The 14,890-nt window shown below is 42.2% G+C and overlaps 1 protein-coding gene across 1 annotated transcript in view; it reads left to right on the top strand.

The window, feature by feature from the left end:
- Positions 1-14,890, top strand: part of SNX9 (sorting nexin 9) — a 68,950-nt gene that overhangs the window by 14,725 nt on the left and 39,335 nt on the right. Inside the window, exons 2-3 of the mRNA XM_079781063.1 lie at positions 11,291-11,377; positions 14,763-14,837. Of these exons, the coding sequence (XP_079637189.1) occupies positions 11,291-11,377; positions 14,763-14,837 (162 nt within the window). The remainder of the gene's footprint in view (positions 1-11,290; positions 11,378-14,762; positions 14,838-14,890) is intronic.

Below are 14,890 nucleotides of genomic sequence, written 5' to 3'. Positions count from 1 at the left end.
ATTTAAAAATTATTTTCGACTGATTTGACTGGGATATTCCTCATATATAAAAAGATAGTCTGTTAATCCTTTTGTAGCTCTCTCACCAGTTGGCTTAAATGGAGCTCAGGATTTTCCTAGTGTCACTTTAATTAGATAAAATCAATTAAGTTTCAAGAAGGGATGAAATAAGACTTGAGTCTAATATAAAGGTGAACAGAGCATTACCTTCCCACAGTTAGCTTTGGCCAATAAAGGCAAGATCAACTCTTTAAAAAAAAGGTCGGTTTAGGTGTGTCGAAGCCCTTCAGTAGTTTTGCATCTCAGAATAAATGCCAAAGCCCTGATCATCATGCGTGATTTCCTGTGACCTGGGAGCCATGCTGCCGTCCTGGTGGGCTCAGGCTGCACGGTGCGTGGACATGCATGGGCGGCGGCATGCCCCACTCGAGGGCAGTGCTGCTACCTTAGCGGTCCCAGCGGGTCACAATGGGCTTTAGAAGAGATGGTGTCATCCTGGCTCAGGATTTTGAGATTTAATGAATCTTTATTCTTTTCATTGTAATTTTTTTGTATGAAATATATTATTGAAATTTCATATGATTTGTGGTTAAAACCCCCACGGCAATGAGTTTTATTAAAGATAATTGTCTAAACATTTGGCATGATTCAATATTTTTTATTTTAACTATTTATAAAAATTCCAACCACAGACAAAAGTAAAATAATAAGTATATTGAGCTCCGTATGTACTAGTACATATCACCAGTCTGAATATTTATCAACTCCTGGCCAATTTTATATCCTCTAACCTTCCTCTTCTATTTTTCCCTTCCTTTGTTATTTTGAAGCAAATTTCAGATATTACTTAATGATAAATATTTTAGTATATACCCTTAAAAATAAGATTTTAGAAACAAAAACAGTATTTGTTCTTTACTGTTTCAACTGGATCAGCTGCTGTTAGTAAATCAGTATATGTGCTGTATCATGATTTATCAGAAGTGTTTCTGTGACATTTCCAGTGAAAATGGATTTTAAACAGTTATCTAAAAAACAACAATGTAGTTTACTGAAATTCTGTGGTATAAAGAAAATACCATAGCTCTTTAAATTTAGAGGTCTTACAAGCGTAGGGAACCTAACAGGGCTTACTGTTATTTGCAATAAAATAACTAGGTTTACTGTAGAGATAGAAGTAAGGACAAACATAGTCTCTGTCCTTGGGGGAATAAGAAAATGAAAGACAGTGACCAAGTCATTAAGGCTCAGAATGGCCTCTCCCTGCTTTCTCTGCCTTCTTCCCTTCCTCCCTGCCTGCCCACTGTGCTGCTCCCCTGTGCAGTCTGTTTTATCACACCACATTCTCGTAACCATTTCTCCTTCCCATCAGCCATTGGGGGGTGGCTTTTCCTTGCGTGTTTTCATAGCCTCCTGGCTGTAGGAGCTGTTCAGTGGCTGATTTTTTGAGTGAGAGCTGCAAGCCGCCTGGGTGTCCTGGGAAGGAAGGGCCCAGCTTCACCCGGAGACAGTCCTGGGTTGCAGTCCCGGCTTTACTGCTTTTCAGCTCTGTGACGGGAGGCAAACTAATCACTGTAATTATGCCAGAGCCTATCATGTTTCTTGCAGGGATGTTAAACTTCTAATGTGCAGGGTAGTCCCAAAATAAAGAATATAAAGAATTGCCCTTCGTTGGCCCCAATGCTAATTGCACCACTGTTGAGAAACACTGGCTGAGGTTAATCAGGCCTAGATCTGTCCCTGGAGCTTGAACGTGGTGTTACTTTGCAAAGTGGGGGAGGGTTATCTAGTAGAGAGGGCAGAAGAGGGCGTGCATGTTGTGAGCACGCTCCTGTGGATTCCAGTGGTGTCTCTCTAGGTGAGAAAAGAAAGTGCTCTTCCAGGGAGGGTGGTATTGTGGAGCGGGAGATAGGGTTAGGTTTTTAGGGTGGGGTTAGGTTTGGGAGGATCTTAAACACCAGAAAATGAACCTGAACTTGATCCTAGATAATCAGGAATCATTAGGAGTTTTCAATATGTGGCGGGGCGCCTGTTTTATCAAAAGAGCCTCTACCAGCAGTGTGCAGAGTTGACTGGGTGAGAGGAAACACTGTGGCCAGATCAGTTAAGGGGTCAGGACAGGATCAGCTCCAGGATGACTGACATCACAGACGGTACAGGGCTAAGAGCTGGGTTAAAATTCCAGTTCATTTGTTGGACATTCTACCTCAAGACAGGTGACCTCCTGCAGAACAGCAATACCACCATGTTAGGGTTGTTTTGAAAACTAAGTAAGGACATAGCTGAGGTGCCTCATGCCTGGAGATGCTTAGTCCCACTTCATTGTTCTTTCTACTTGGTTGTTTTCCCTTTTTGTGATGTTCATTCGTGTGCAGGAAGGACTCACTGCAGAGGGAAAAGCAGATGCTGGCAAAACCTGGTCAGAAGTTAGGACCCCTCCCAGGAGCTTTTCTGGCTTCTCAATTTTCCCGTGTAATGGATCCCTCATTCTGTAATCTTTTCCCATCTCTTGGTTGCCATTTAATCTAAATCTCTTCATTTGATTAAGTATAATTAATTCATTCTTCTGTTTTTGGTATAATAAACTTTAAGTTAGCTCAAATTGTATTTTATTTTGCTAACTTAATTCTCTTTGGCAGTCTTTTTTTTACTCTATCTTTAACCTTATACTGTGATACTGTAAAAGCCAGCTGTAGTTCTGTGGTGAGTTTATATTAGTTGTATGAATCTAGAAGAGAAATTGTCCTAAAGAGGAACCACTGATAAAAATAAATCATAGTTAATGCCCTGGCCAGTGTGCTCAGTGGTAGAGCGTTGGCCCACACACCGAAGATTCCAGGGTTCGATTCCAGATCGAGGGCATGTGCCTGGGTTGCAAGTTTGTTCCCTGGCCCTGGGCTGGGTGCATGTGGGAGGCAACCAGCTTATCTCTCTCACATCGATCTTTCTCTCTCTCCCTCCCAGCCCCTCCCTTCCACTCTCTCTAAAAAGCAATGGAAAAAATATCCTTGGGTGATATTTTAATTAAAAATAAAAATAAGATAAATAAATAAGTCATAGTTAAGAGTACTGGCCTTCATCCAAATATTCAGTTTAAAGCAGACACTCGTATTCCTCATGCAACCCAGTTATATGTGTCTTTATATAGATTACCTTAAGAAGAAGCATATTCTGAGTAGTTTAATTGTATTTTTAACTTTTTTTTTAGTTTTTAAGTTACAGTTGATGTACAATATTTTATTACTTTCAGGTGTACAACATAGCAACTAGACATTTGTATAACTTACAAAGTGATCACTCCAATAAATCTAGTACCCATCTGACAACATAGATAGTTATTACAATATTTTTGACTGTATTCCCAGTGCTGTACTTTACATCCCCTTGACTGTTTTTTTAAATACCAATTTGTACTTCTTAATTCCTTTGCCTTTTTCACCTATTCCTCTAACCCTTTTCCCATATGGCAACCATCAGAATGTTCTCTTTAGCTAGGATTTGTGTTCTGTTTTGTTTGTTTGATTGACTTTTAGATTCCACATATAAGTGAAATCATATGGTATTTGTCATTTTCTGACTTATTTCTCTTAGCATAAAATCCTCTAGGTTATCCATGTTGTTGCAGATCCAAAATTTCATTCTTTTTTATGGCTAAGTAATATTTTATTGTATATATGTACCACCTCTTCTTATCCATTCATCTATTGATGGACACTTAGGTTGCTTCCATATCTTGCCTATCTTAAATAATAAAAGGCTAATATGCAAATCGACCGAACAGTGGAACAACGGGTCACTATGACGCGCACTGACCACCAGGAGGCAGATGCTCAACACAGGAGCCAGGCTCATGGCTGGTGAGCACAGCGGCGGTGCCAGGAGCCTCTCCCGCCTCCACAGCAGCGCTAAGATGTCCGGGGAGCAGACCTAAGCCATCAGTGGGACATTCCCCGAGGGCTCCCGGACTGCAAGAGGGTGTAGGCTGGGCTGAGGAACGCCTCCCCTCCCCTCCCCACACACACACCAGTGCATAAATCTCATGCACTGGCCTCTAGTTGTAAATAATGCTGCAATGAGCATATGGATGCATATGTCTTTTTGAATTAAGTGTTTTGCGTTTCTTGATAAATATCCAGAAGTAGAATTGCTGGGTCTTTCTTTATCTTTTGTTATAGACTTTTTTTAAAAGTCTATTTTGTGCCCCGGCTGCCATGGCTTGGTGGTTGAGTGTCGACCTATGAACCAGGGGATCACTGTTCGATTCCCAGTCAGGTCACATACCCAGGTTGTGGGCTTGATTCCCAGTGTGGGGCATGCAGGAGGCAGCCAATAAATGATTCACTCTCATCATTGATGTTTCTATCTCTCTCTCCCTCTCTCTTTCTCTCTGAAACCAATAAAAATATATTAAAGTCTATTTTGTCTGGTATAAGTATTGCCACCCCAGTTTTTAAAAATTTATTTCTATATTCATGAAATATCTTTTTCCATCCCATTGCTTTCAGTCTGTGTGTGTCTTTAGATTTGAAGTGAGTCTTGTAGGCAGCATATGTAAGAGCTTTGTTTTCTTATCTATTCAGCCACCCCATCTTTTGATTAGAACACTTAATTTGTTTACATTTAAAATAAATGTAATTTACTTTAATTGTTGATAGATGGTAGTTATTGACATTTTATTTATATTTTTATCTTTTTTCTTCTAAAAGATGTCCCGTTAACATTTCTTGTAATAGTAGCTTGGTGGTGATAAACTTTTAATGTTTTCTTATCTGAGAAGCTTTTAATCTGTCCTTCAATTCTAAATGATAGCTTTGCTGGGTAGTTGTCTTGGTTATAGTTCCTTCCTTTTCATTACTTTGAGTATTTCATTCCAATCTTTTCTAGTCTGCAAAGTTTCTGTTGAGAAATTATCTGACTGTCTGGGAGATCCCTTGTAGTTAACTGCTTTCCTTGCTGCTTTTAAGATTCTCCCTTTGTCTTTAACCTTTGGGTTTTTAATCAAGATGTGTCTTGGTATGAGCCTCTTTGGGTTCATCTTGTTTGGGACTCACTGCACTTCCTAGACTTGAGTATGCTATTTCCTTGGCCAGGTTAGGGAAGTTTTCCATCATAACTTCTTCAGCGAGGTTTTTATTTTGTTGCCGTTTCTTTTCTTCTTCTGGTACTCCTATGATGTGAAAGTTGGTATGCTTGGTGTTGTCCTAGCAGTTTCTTATACTATCTTCATTATTTTGGATTCTTTTTGCTGTATTGATTGGGTGTTTTCTGCTACCTTATCCTCCAAATCGCTGATCCTGTCCTCTGTTTCATCTAATCTGTGGATTTTCTCTAATGTATTTTTTTTTTTTTACAAGTATCCACTGGAATTTTTTTATTTTATTTTTATTTTTTTTAAATTTCTTTATTGATTAAGGTGTCACATATTTGTCCTCATCCCCCCATTCCCATCCCACACCCCTCCCCACGGATGCCCCAACCCCCTGTTGAACTTAACCATTGGTTAGGCTCATATGCATGCACACAAGACCTTTGGTTGATCTCTCCCCCTCCCCCCACCCTCCCCTATCCTCCCTCTGAGGCCCGATAGTCCGGTCGATGCCTCCTTGTTTCTGGTTCTGTTGTTGTTCATCATTTCCCCTAGATGAGCGAAATCATGTGTCACTAGAGATATACTTATAAGAATTGAATGTGCGACGAGCAATAATAGTTATGCTGACAGGCAAATGAATCAGTCTGTAGTGAGTTTCTTTCTGGACCAACAGTTCTTTGGAGACCCAATATCAATGTCCACCAGTTCCTTATGAGTACATGTCGGCACTGACCCCTCAGCTCTGGATGGTGGACAAATGGTGGCAATGCAGGTCCGACTCCCTCTGGTTTGGTCTCGGCCGGACCCAGGGGCACGGCTTCACCTGGACCCAGGGGCATGTGGCCTCACCCGGACCCAGGGGGTGCGCGGCCTCACCCGGACCCAGGGGCGCGTGGCTTCACCCAGACCCAGGACCCAGCCTCACCCGGACCCAGGACCCAGCCTCACCCGGATCCAGGGGCACACGGCCTCACCCGGACCCGGGATCCAGCTTCACCCGGACCCAGGGGCGCGTGGCCTCACCCAGACCCAGGGGCGCATGGCCTCTCCTAGACCCAGGGTCGCGTGGTCTAATGTATTCTTAATTTTAGTTATTGTATTCTTCATTTCTGACTGGTTATTTTTTGTTTCAATCTCAACTTTTTATGTTTGCTATATCTTTGTTGAAATTCTCCCTGAGGTCATTGAGCATCCTTGGGATTTTGGATGAATTGCAGTTTATTTATAAACAGACATCTTTATGTTGTTGCACCTTGTTCTCAGGAACATGATGTGATCTATTGATAGGCTTTCTTCAGTAAATTCTTTATGCTTTTGGTAGGGGGGTTATTGAGGGATGACCAAACGACTGACCAGCAGTCTGCATGGGGCGACCAGGCCGGTAGGGGAGTTAGTGAGGGACGACCAAACGACTGACCAGCAGGCTGTGTGGGGCAACCAGGCCGGCAGGGGAGTTAGTGAGGGGTGACCAAACGACTGAACAGCAGGCTGTGTGGGACAACCAGGCCAGCAGGGGGTGCAGTGAGGGGTGACCAGCCCGGCAGAGGGGGGCAGTGAGGGGTGACCAGGCCAGCAGAGGGGGGCAGTGAGGAGCAACCAGGCTGGCAGGGCAGGGGGCGGGCAGTTAGGGGCAATCAGTCTGGCAGGCAGGTGAGCAGTTAGGAACCAGTGGTCCCGGATTGTGAGAGGGATGTCCAACTACCGGCAGTTGGACATCCCCCAAGGGGTCCCAGATTGGAGAGGGTGCAGGCTGGGCTGAGGGACCCTCCCCTCCCCCCCATGCATGAATTTCGTACACCGGGCCTCTAGTGTATATATATGATGTTAAAAAGTCCAAAGGTTATGACAGCTAACATTTGCTGGGCTCTTTGTGTCAGCCACTGTTCTAAGTGCTTTATATTTACTACCCCATTTATCATTCGTGTCACGAGGCTCATGCTGTTATCCTTATCTTATTCTTGAGGAATTTCAGACAGAGACTTTAAGCTTTAAGGAATTCGGCCTAGTTGAACCTGCATGGTCTGGTTTCAAAGCCAGCTTAATCGCTGTGTTGCCAATAATTACATTTCCTCCCCTTTTGTGGGAGGAATGGAAAACATTCAATACACAATACTGGGGCCTGGGAGGTAGCAGCTTAGACAGACACTATTACTGGGAGTGCATATAAGTTCTCTACCAATCATCTCTGGGGTTTGAAAAGCGCGCGTGCATGTGTGTGTTTTACCATGTACATGTCTTTTTACAATCAGGAAAATGATAAAGCTATTTTAATTTGGGGTGGGGAGTGAAGCTATTTTCTTAACCACAGTGAGGTAGGTTTTCGTGTGCTTTGCCCTGGAGGTTAGTAGTAACCTTGCAAGTGTGATAAAGAGCAAGGTATGCTGATATGAAGAGAACTAAGAGTAAATGAAATATGACCCGTAGAAGAGTATATGTACTATGGTTCTAAGTGGTTTTGTGTTTATGTGCAAACATGTCAAATGCATAATTTTTGAAGGGTACTTTAAGGGTACGTTCAGATCTGTTAGCACTTGTATTCTTTGGCAAAAGAGGAACATTTTTTAACTTTTCCTTTTTTAACTTCATTATATTGCTTTTGTCCTTGTTGTGAAAGTATATTTATTATGTTTATGTACAGTGAAAACCACAGTACTCAGAATGAGAACTGCAGGAATATATAGCCCTTAATACAGATTCTGCCTTCTAATCATCTTTTTTTTTTAATCCTCACCTGATGATATGTTTTTATTGAATTTTAGAGAGATAGAAACATCGATTGGTTGCCTCCCTTACAGCCCCCAATGGGGTGATCGAACCCGTAACCTAGGTGTGTGCCCTGACTGGAAATTGAACCCATAACCTTTTGGTGTACAGGACGATGCTCCAATAACGGAGCCACATGGGCCAGGGCTTGAATAGATTCTTGAATGAATTATATGCTACTTGTGAACGTTTAAAGAATTAGACTAACTTTATTTTCTTCTTTGGAAGTTTTAAGAGTACCATACCCAAAACATGGCAATTAATTGACCCATGTCCCCTTGGAGAATTTCTTATCTCTAACAGCTCTCTTGGATCCCGGGCCACAGTATTTTAACAGTTTATTAATGAAGCAGGTGAAACTATAGAAAGCATGCTTATCAGGCTTTCTGGTGACTTAGAAGGAAAGGATAAGGGATAAATTAGTGGCTTCAGAATTCAGAAAACTCTTATTAGTAGGTAGAAGCAGTGGGCTGAATCTAACAGGATGAAATTGTACAGATATTTAAGATTCTGTATTTGATTCAAAATAACAACAGAATAAGCACAAGCCAGGATTTAACCAAAGTGATTGAAATCATTTATAATAGGGACAAATACATCTATATTAATGATGTAATACAGTAATGCTCTCAGGGTCTATTAGAATACATTCTGTTTCTTACTTAAGCTGTAGAAGAATAGTTGATCCTCCAAAATAAACAAAATGAAAACAGACTCATAAACACAGAGCAAACTGGTGGTTGCCAGAGGGGAGAAAGCTTGGGTGTTGGGTGGAAAAGGTGAAGGGATTAAGAAGTACAAATTAGCAGTTACAGAATAGTCACAGGGGGGTAAAGTAGAGCCTAGGGAATAGCGTCACTAATATTGTACTAACTGGGTATGGTGCCAGGTGAGGACTTGAAATATCAGGGGGACCACTTTGTAAAGTATGTGCTTGTCTAACTACTAGGCTGTACATCTGAAACTAATACAAAATAATATTATATGTAAACTGTAATTGAGAAGTAAAATGTAAAGTTCGAAGGGAGGGAGGGAGGGAGGGAGGGAGGGAGGGAGGGAGGGAGGGAGGGAGGGAAGGAAAATTGCTTCTCTAAGCTGAACGTTCAGTTATTTTTTCTTTGGCCTGTTATGCTCATTTGGGGATGTGCCTTTGAAATATTTTTGTTCTCCAAAATTATTCTCATTTCTAATTTTTAAGAAACATCTCTAGATTAAAATAAAAGTATTGATCAGTGTTTTAAATAAACCTACAATGTTTATGTATATTTTTGCCTTGGATAAATGTTTAGTAACATTTAAATGTGTAAGAGTTTCCAGTTTTTGTTTTTATTTTTGACATTCTGTTTTACCAAGTTGTAAATTTGGTAAACAAGAGGCTTTGGTATTCTGTATTTGGGGATTAGTTGGAGTTAGTGGGATTTAAAAAAAATCGTTAACTGGGATTCTTAAGGAATAATAAGAAAACTTCTGGCTCTTGTCAGCACACCAGACCCCTCCCCAGGAAGCTTGCTGTGCTGAGGGGTGTGACCTGGCCCAGGGACCCTCCTCATAGGGGAGGACCTGCCACACCCACTTATCTCCTGTCTGCCCTCTTTGCACAAGGGATTGAGATTGGTATGACATGTTTTTGAAAAATATTCCACAACATGACAAGCAGAATTCTTCTACTTTTGCAGCTGTAGGAGAAAAATCCCTCAGCACAGTTTTGTGGTGCTTGAAATGACCTAAGGAAAATTAATGCTCCCAGAATTCTCTGCCTGCAGTCCATTCTTTCCATCCCCTTCCCAACCTCTCTGTGAAGATGGAAGTAAGGAATCAGGTGCCATTTCTTCACTGACACACTGCACACTACCATTTGTTTCTTTCCAACATCTTATTATGAAAACTCTCAAACATGTAGAAAAGTTGAAATAATTTTTCACTGAACACCATAAACCCACCATCTAGATTCTATAAATAGCACTTACTATACCTACTTTATCACATATTCACCCATCAGTCCATCTTATTATTTTTGATGTATTTGAAAATAAGTGAGTATTTAGGTTTTTCCCTTGTCTTTTATTACTAGCTGTGAATTAATCCTTATGATAAGGATTTCAGGCATCATTAAGCAAATGTGAGAAAGCGGCCTGGCGAGCAAGAGAGCCTCGCACAGGTCTCGCTTATGGTAGGTGTTCAGTAAATATTTGTGAAGTGAAAGCAGTTCCATCCGTCCTATTTGACTGGCCCTGGAGGTAAACTTCAGTTTGCCTCTTAGACAATTACTTTAAAAATAAACCATATAATCTCTAGATACGGGTGAGCCTCGATTTATAAGATGGCCTTCTTTTTATGAGACAGTCCATGAAAGGCATTTATATAGCATTTGAAATGGTTAAAAAAGGGGTGTTTGTTGTAGTTAGTCCTCACCCGAGGATAGGTTTCCATTGATTTTTAGAGAAGGTGGAAGGGAGGGGGAGAGACACAGCCATTGGTTGCCTCCTGCACGCACCCTGACCAGGACCAGGGATCAAGCCTGCAGTCGAGGCATGTGCCCGTGACCAGAATCAAACCCAGGACTTAGTTCATGGGTTGATGCTCTATCCACTGAGAAAAACCAACTAGGACAAGATATATATATATATATATATATATAATACATATACATTTTTCCCACAGTGACTCTCTCAGAATACATGTGTGGCGGTATTCCAAGGAGCTCACATTTCTGGGTCGGTGCCTCAAGGATCCTCTTAAGGAAGAGGCTGGAGGAGTAACCTCACAACCAGAATGGCTTCCTTTTAGTATGTTTTCGGAGAAATTAAGATTTCAGGAAAGATGCAGGAAAATGTTTGAAAATTATAGCTGTTCAGGTTACCTGGCCAGTCTCCACAGCCCTATGAGTCATCGTACAGTGGGTAATATTGTAGAACAAGAATGCAGTGTATATCCTGCATGCTGAGTTTACTTGGCTGGGAAAATGCATTATCAGGATTCATCCCAGTGGCTCTAGATAAAGAATAGTGAGAGTTGTAATGGCAAGGGAAAGATCTAAAGACGTCTGCCTCTTACAGGTGTCTGCATATTTGTATGTCTCCGTGTATCTCTCCGGTCCCTGAGAGTGAGTTCCCATACTGAACAATGCCTGTATTACTGCTTCTTACCTCCTGGGAAGGAGGGGCATGCCTTTTCCCCCTTGATGCAATGGGTTTGTTTTGAGGACTTTTGGGGGGCCAGTCTCTAAATGCAGTGTGGGCAGTTACCAGAACTCTCCTGTTTCCAAAACAGAACCGGGCTCTGAATCTTGTGGTAATATGTCTCCTTTCTCCCCAAACATGGCAGCCACTGTCATGTGGTGTCTGTTCATACCAGCATGTATACAAAGGGAACTTAAAGGTTGTTGGTTTTTTTACTAAGTTTACATTTGTAACTTCTTTTCCTTTCCACTCCCAACAGGCTCGGGTTCTGTATGATTTTGCTGCTGAACCTGGAAATAATGAACTGACAGTTAATGAAGGAGAAATCATCACAATTACAAATCCAGTAAGAGAACTATTGCATTTAAATCGGATTGTCCCTTAAGGACTTATTTTTAACATTTTATTTATTTACTTGTTAATCCTTACCAGGGGGTGTTTTTTCCATTGCTTTTTCAGAGTGGAAGTGGAGAAAGAGGAAGGGAGGGAGGGAGGGAGGGAGGGTGAGAGAGACAGACAGACAGAGACAGAGAGAAATTGGTGTGAGAGAAACACATCGATTGGTTGCTGCCCTGACCAGGAGTGGGGAGGGAACCCGAAACCCAGGTACATGCCCTTGATCGGAAATCAACCCTGAGACCCTTCGGTGTATGGACTGAGGCTCTAACCGCCGAGCAACACCATCCAGGGCAAGAATCCTATCTAATAAAAGCCTAATATGCTAAGTGTCCAGTCGACTGGTCGGCTGTTCAACCAATCAAAGCATAATATGCTAATGATATGCTAAGGCCGCTCAATGGCTTGCAGTGACGTGCACTGACCACCAGGGGGGAGACGCTCCAACCGGTAGGTTAGCTTGCTGCTGGGGTCTGGCCCTGGAGCCCTCCTGCGGTCCCTCCCCAGCTGGCCAACCTCCTGCATCTCTCCCCTGCCCCAATCATGCACTGGTGGGGTCCCTCAGCCTGGCCTGCGCCCTCTCACAATCTGGGACCCCTCGGGGGATGTTGGAGAGCTGGTTTCGGGGATGGTTTTGGGGGATCCACTTAAGCCGGCAGGCAGACATCTCCTGAGGGGTCCCGAACTGTGAGAGGGTGCAGGCTGGGCTGAGGACCCCCCCCCCCCCCGCGCCCAGTGCATGAATTTCGTGCACCGGGCCTCTAGTACTTTATAAACATTGAGAAAGTTAAGTCCCCTAAAGATATCTGGGTAGGGTTTCATCAAATAGAAATCCTAGCCAGATCCCAGCCAGATCAAAGGTGCTGAAATTAGAAAGTATTCAATGTTTCTTAGAAGTCACAGCAACCATATTGACAACCTATGAGTCAGGTATTTGGATAAGTCATTGATGGGCAACCTTTTGAGCTTGGTGTGTCAAACTTCGCCAAAAAACTGAGCATAACTCGGGTAGTGTGTCACTTTGAGGAAAAAACATTATTTTGCAAATGTTTCATCCTCAGGAGCAGCAAATGTTTCATCCTCGGCATGTGGCCGCCTCAGCGGCCGCGTGTCATCAAAAATGGCTACGCGTGTCAGTGCTGACATGCGTGTCATAGGTTCGCCATCACTGGGCTAAGTTCTATGCATACTTTCTTTATTGTATTTTCCCCATGAACTCTGTGAGGTCAGTATTTTTCATCTCTTTTTGCAAATGAGGGTAACGAGACTTAGAGAAGTTAAGCAACTTGCCCAAGGTCATTCTACTTGTAAGTGACAAAACAAGGATTCAAAGCCACATCTGTTTGGCTTCTAAGCTTCTGCTTTTTTTCTCTGCTGGGAACACTATATGTACACCATTGTCCCAGGAGCACAGGTATGTACAGACCAGTAGGAGACAGGCTAAGAAAACTGGCTCTTAGAGCCAAATCAGACAGGACTTGTATGCTAGGCCATACAGAGATTCTGGGCTTCATTTGTTAAGTAGTGGATTCATTTAAGGGTTTTGCTTGTTTTTTGTGGTTGGTGGTGGTGGCAGGGAGACATGATGAGACCTGCACTTCGAGGAAATTAATCTAGTAGAGGCATATGGAATGAATTGGAGTCGAGGGACATGACTTTGAGTCACAGCAATAGAAGTTGAAAGAAAATGGATATAGGAGGCTTTGGAGAGTCAGGCCCAGAGGACTTGGGGCCAGATTAGATACTGTTGGTGAGAAGAGAGTCAAGGACCCCTGAGGTTTTTGTCCTTTGCACCTGAGACAAAAAAATGGTGGACTTATTAATGTATGTAAGTCAGGAAGAAAGATTAAATGAGTTTACTTTTAGATATGTTGAGTTTAAGGAATAGAAAATAATTAACCGTGGCCTGGATCAGTTTAAGAATGGAAATGCAGAGCTGGAGATGAGGGCTGGAGATAGGCTGGCTCCCTGGACTCTGACAGGAAGCACATGAGGAAGGTGCCAGGAAGGCCAAGGGGACTCTGGGGAAGGAAGGAGATGCAGGTGTTCCACCGGGGAAGGGGGGGGGGGCGGGGGGGGGCGGGGACTGTAGCACAAAGAGCGGGGAAGGAGACAAGGATGCCTGAGAGGAGGGTGGTGGTTTCTTATTAGTGATAGTATTTTTACAACCTATTTTAAAATCTGCCTTAGGTACAAAAAATGAATTACTGGGTAGAAAAAGTATATGTAGTTTTGTAAAATATGCTAGGTGTATATAAGTAAATAGGTTCTATTTTTTAATCATTGATGAAATTTTGATTCTTTTATCTACCTAATTTTTTTTAAATGAAGACATATTCTTTATATCTTAGAAAAATAGTAATGTCTTTAAGTTGCTGTTGTCAAAAATGGACAGAGTTGTGGCTTAATTTTTTTTTTAAAGAATGAAAAATGTTTTATCTAGATTCAGGTAATTATTAAATAATTAGGGCACAATTTATGAACTTAAGACAACTCTTACTATTTTAAGGGGGGAAAGTGGGTTTTTGCTGAGATAATAGATTGAAACACAGGAATCCTGGTATAGAGTACTTTATTACTTATTTTATTAATAGTATTTTATAAGAAGAGCTAAGGAATCCATGGATCAATTAGTTAGCTTTTCCTAAATAATAGGCAATCCCAGAGCTTAGTGACTAGAACAAACAACCGTTGGTTGTTGCTCAGGAGTCTACACGTCAGCCGGATAGTTCTACCAGCCTGGGCTCACTCATGAGCCGGAGGTCACCTGGCACTGGGCTGGGGCCCCCCGGGTAACATGGCTTCACTCCCTCACGTGACTGGCAGTGTTCCTGCTGGGGGTAGGCTGGCTTGAGATGGGGCAACAGGCAGGTTGGGCTTTGTCTTCATCATCATCTAGCAACGCAGATGTGTTCACATAGCAGCTCCTCTAGGGGGAAAGCCTCTTGAGGCCAGGCCCTGAGCTCACCCCACCACTTGCACCTCACTGTTGACCAAGAGGCCACAAAGGACAGCGCCAGTTCTAGAGGTGGGGTGTGCATTCTGCTTCTTGCCAGTCAGAGCTGCAGATCATTTTTGTAACCTACCACAGACCATAACTAGGAAGGAAGGATGGCATTCTGTGAACAGGCTATTTACAAATCTTTGATCACTTAGTGTTGAAGTTTGTTACTTCTTGTTTTTAGATGATATCATTTTCTGGAGTAAAGAAAAGGCTTAAAAATTTAAAATTTTGATATCACATATATAACAATTCCCAAAGTAAAATTTTTGCAGGAAATTCCAACTATATTCTTTCTTTCTTTCCTTTTTTTTTTTTTTTTTAACTTTCTTAGGATGTTGGTGGAGGATGGCTGGAAGGAAAAAACAGCAAAGGAGAACGAGGTCTTGTTCCCACAGACTATGTTGAAGTAAGAACTTACTGTCATTCATCAATTAAACCTTGTCTTTGTCAAACATAGTT

This window comes from Cnephaeus nilssonii (assembly GCF_951640355.1).
Source record: "Cnephaeus nilssonii genome assembly, chromosome: 9".
NCBI classification, from domain to species: Eukaryota; Metazoa; Chordata; class Mammalia; order Chiroptera; family Vespertilionidae; genus Cnephaeus; species Cnephaeus nilssonii.
Note: the sequence above shows the minus strand (reverse complement) of the source record. Positions and strands in the feature narration are given on the sequence as shown.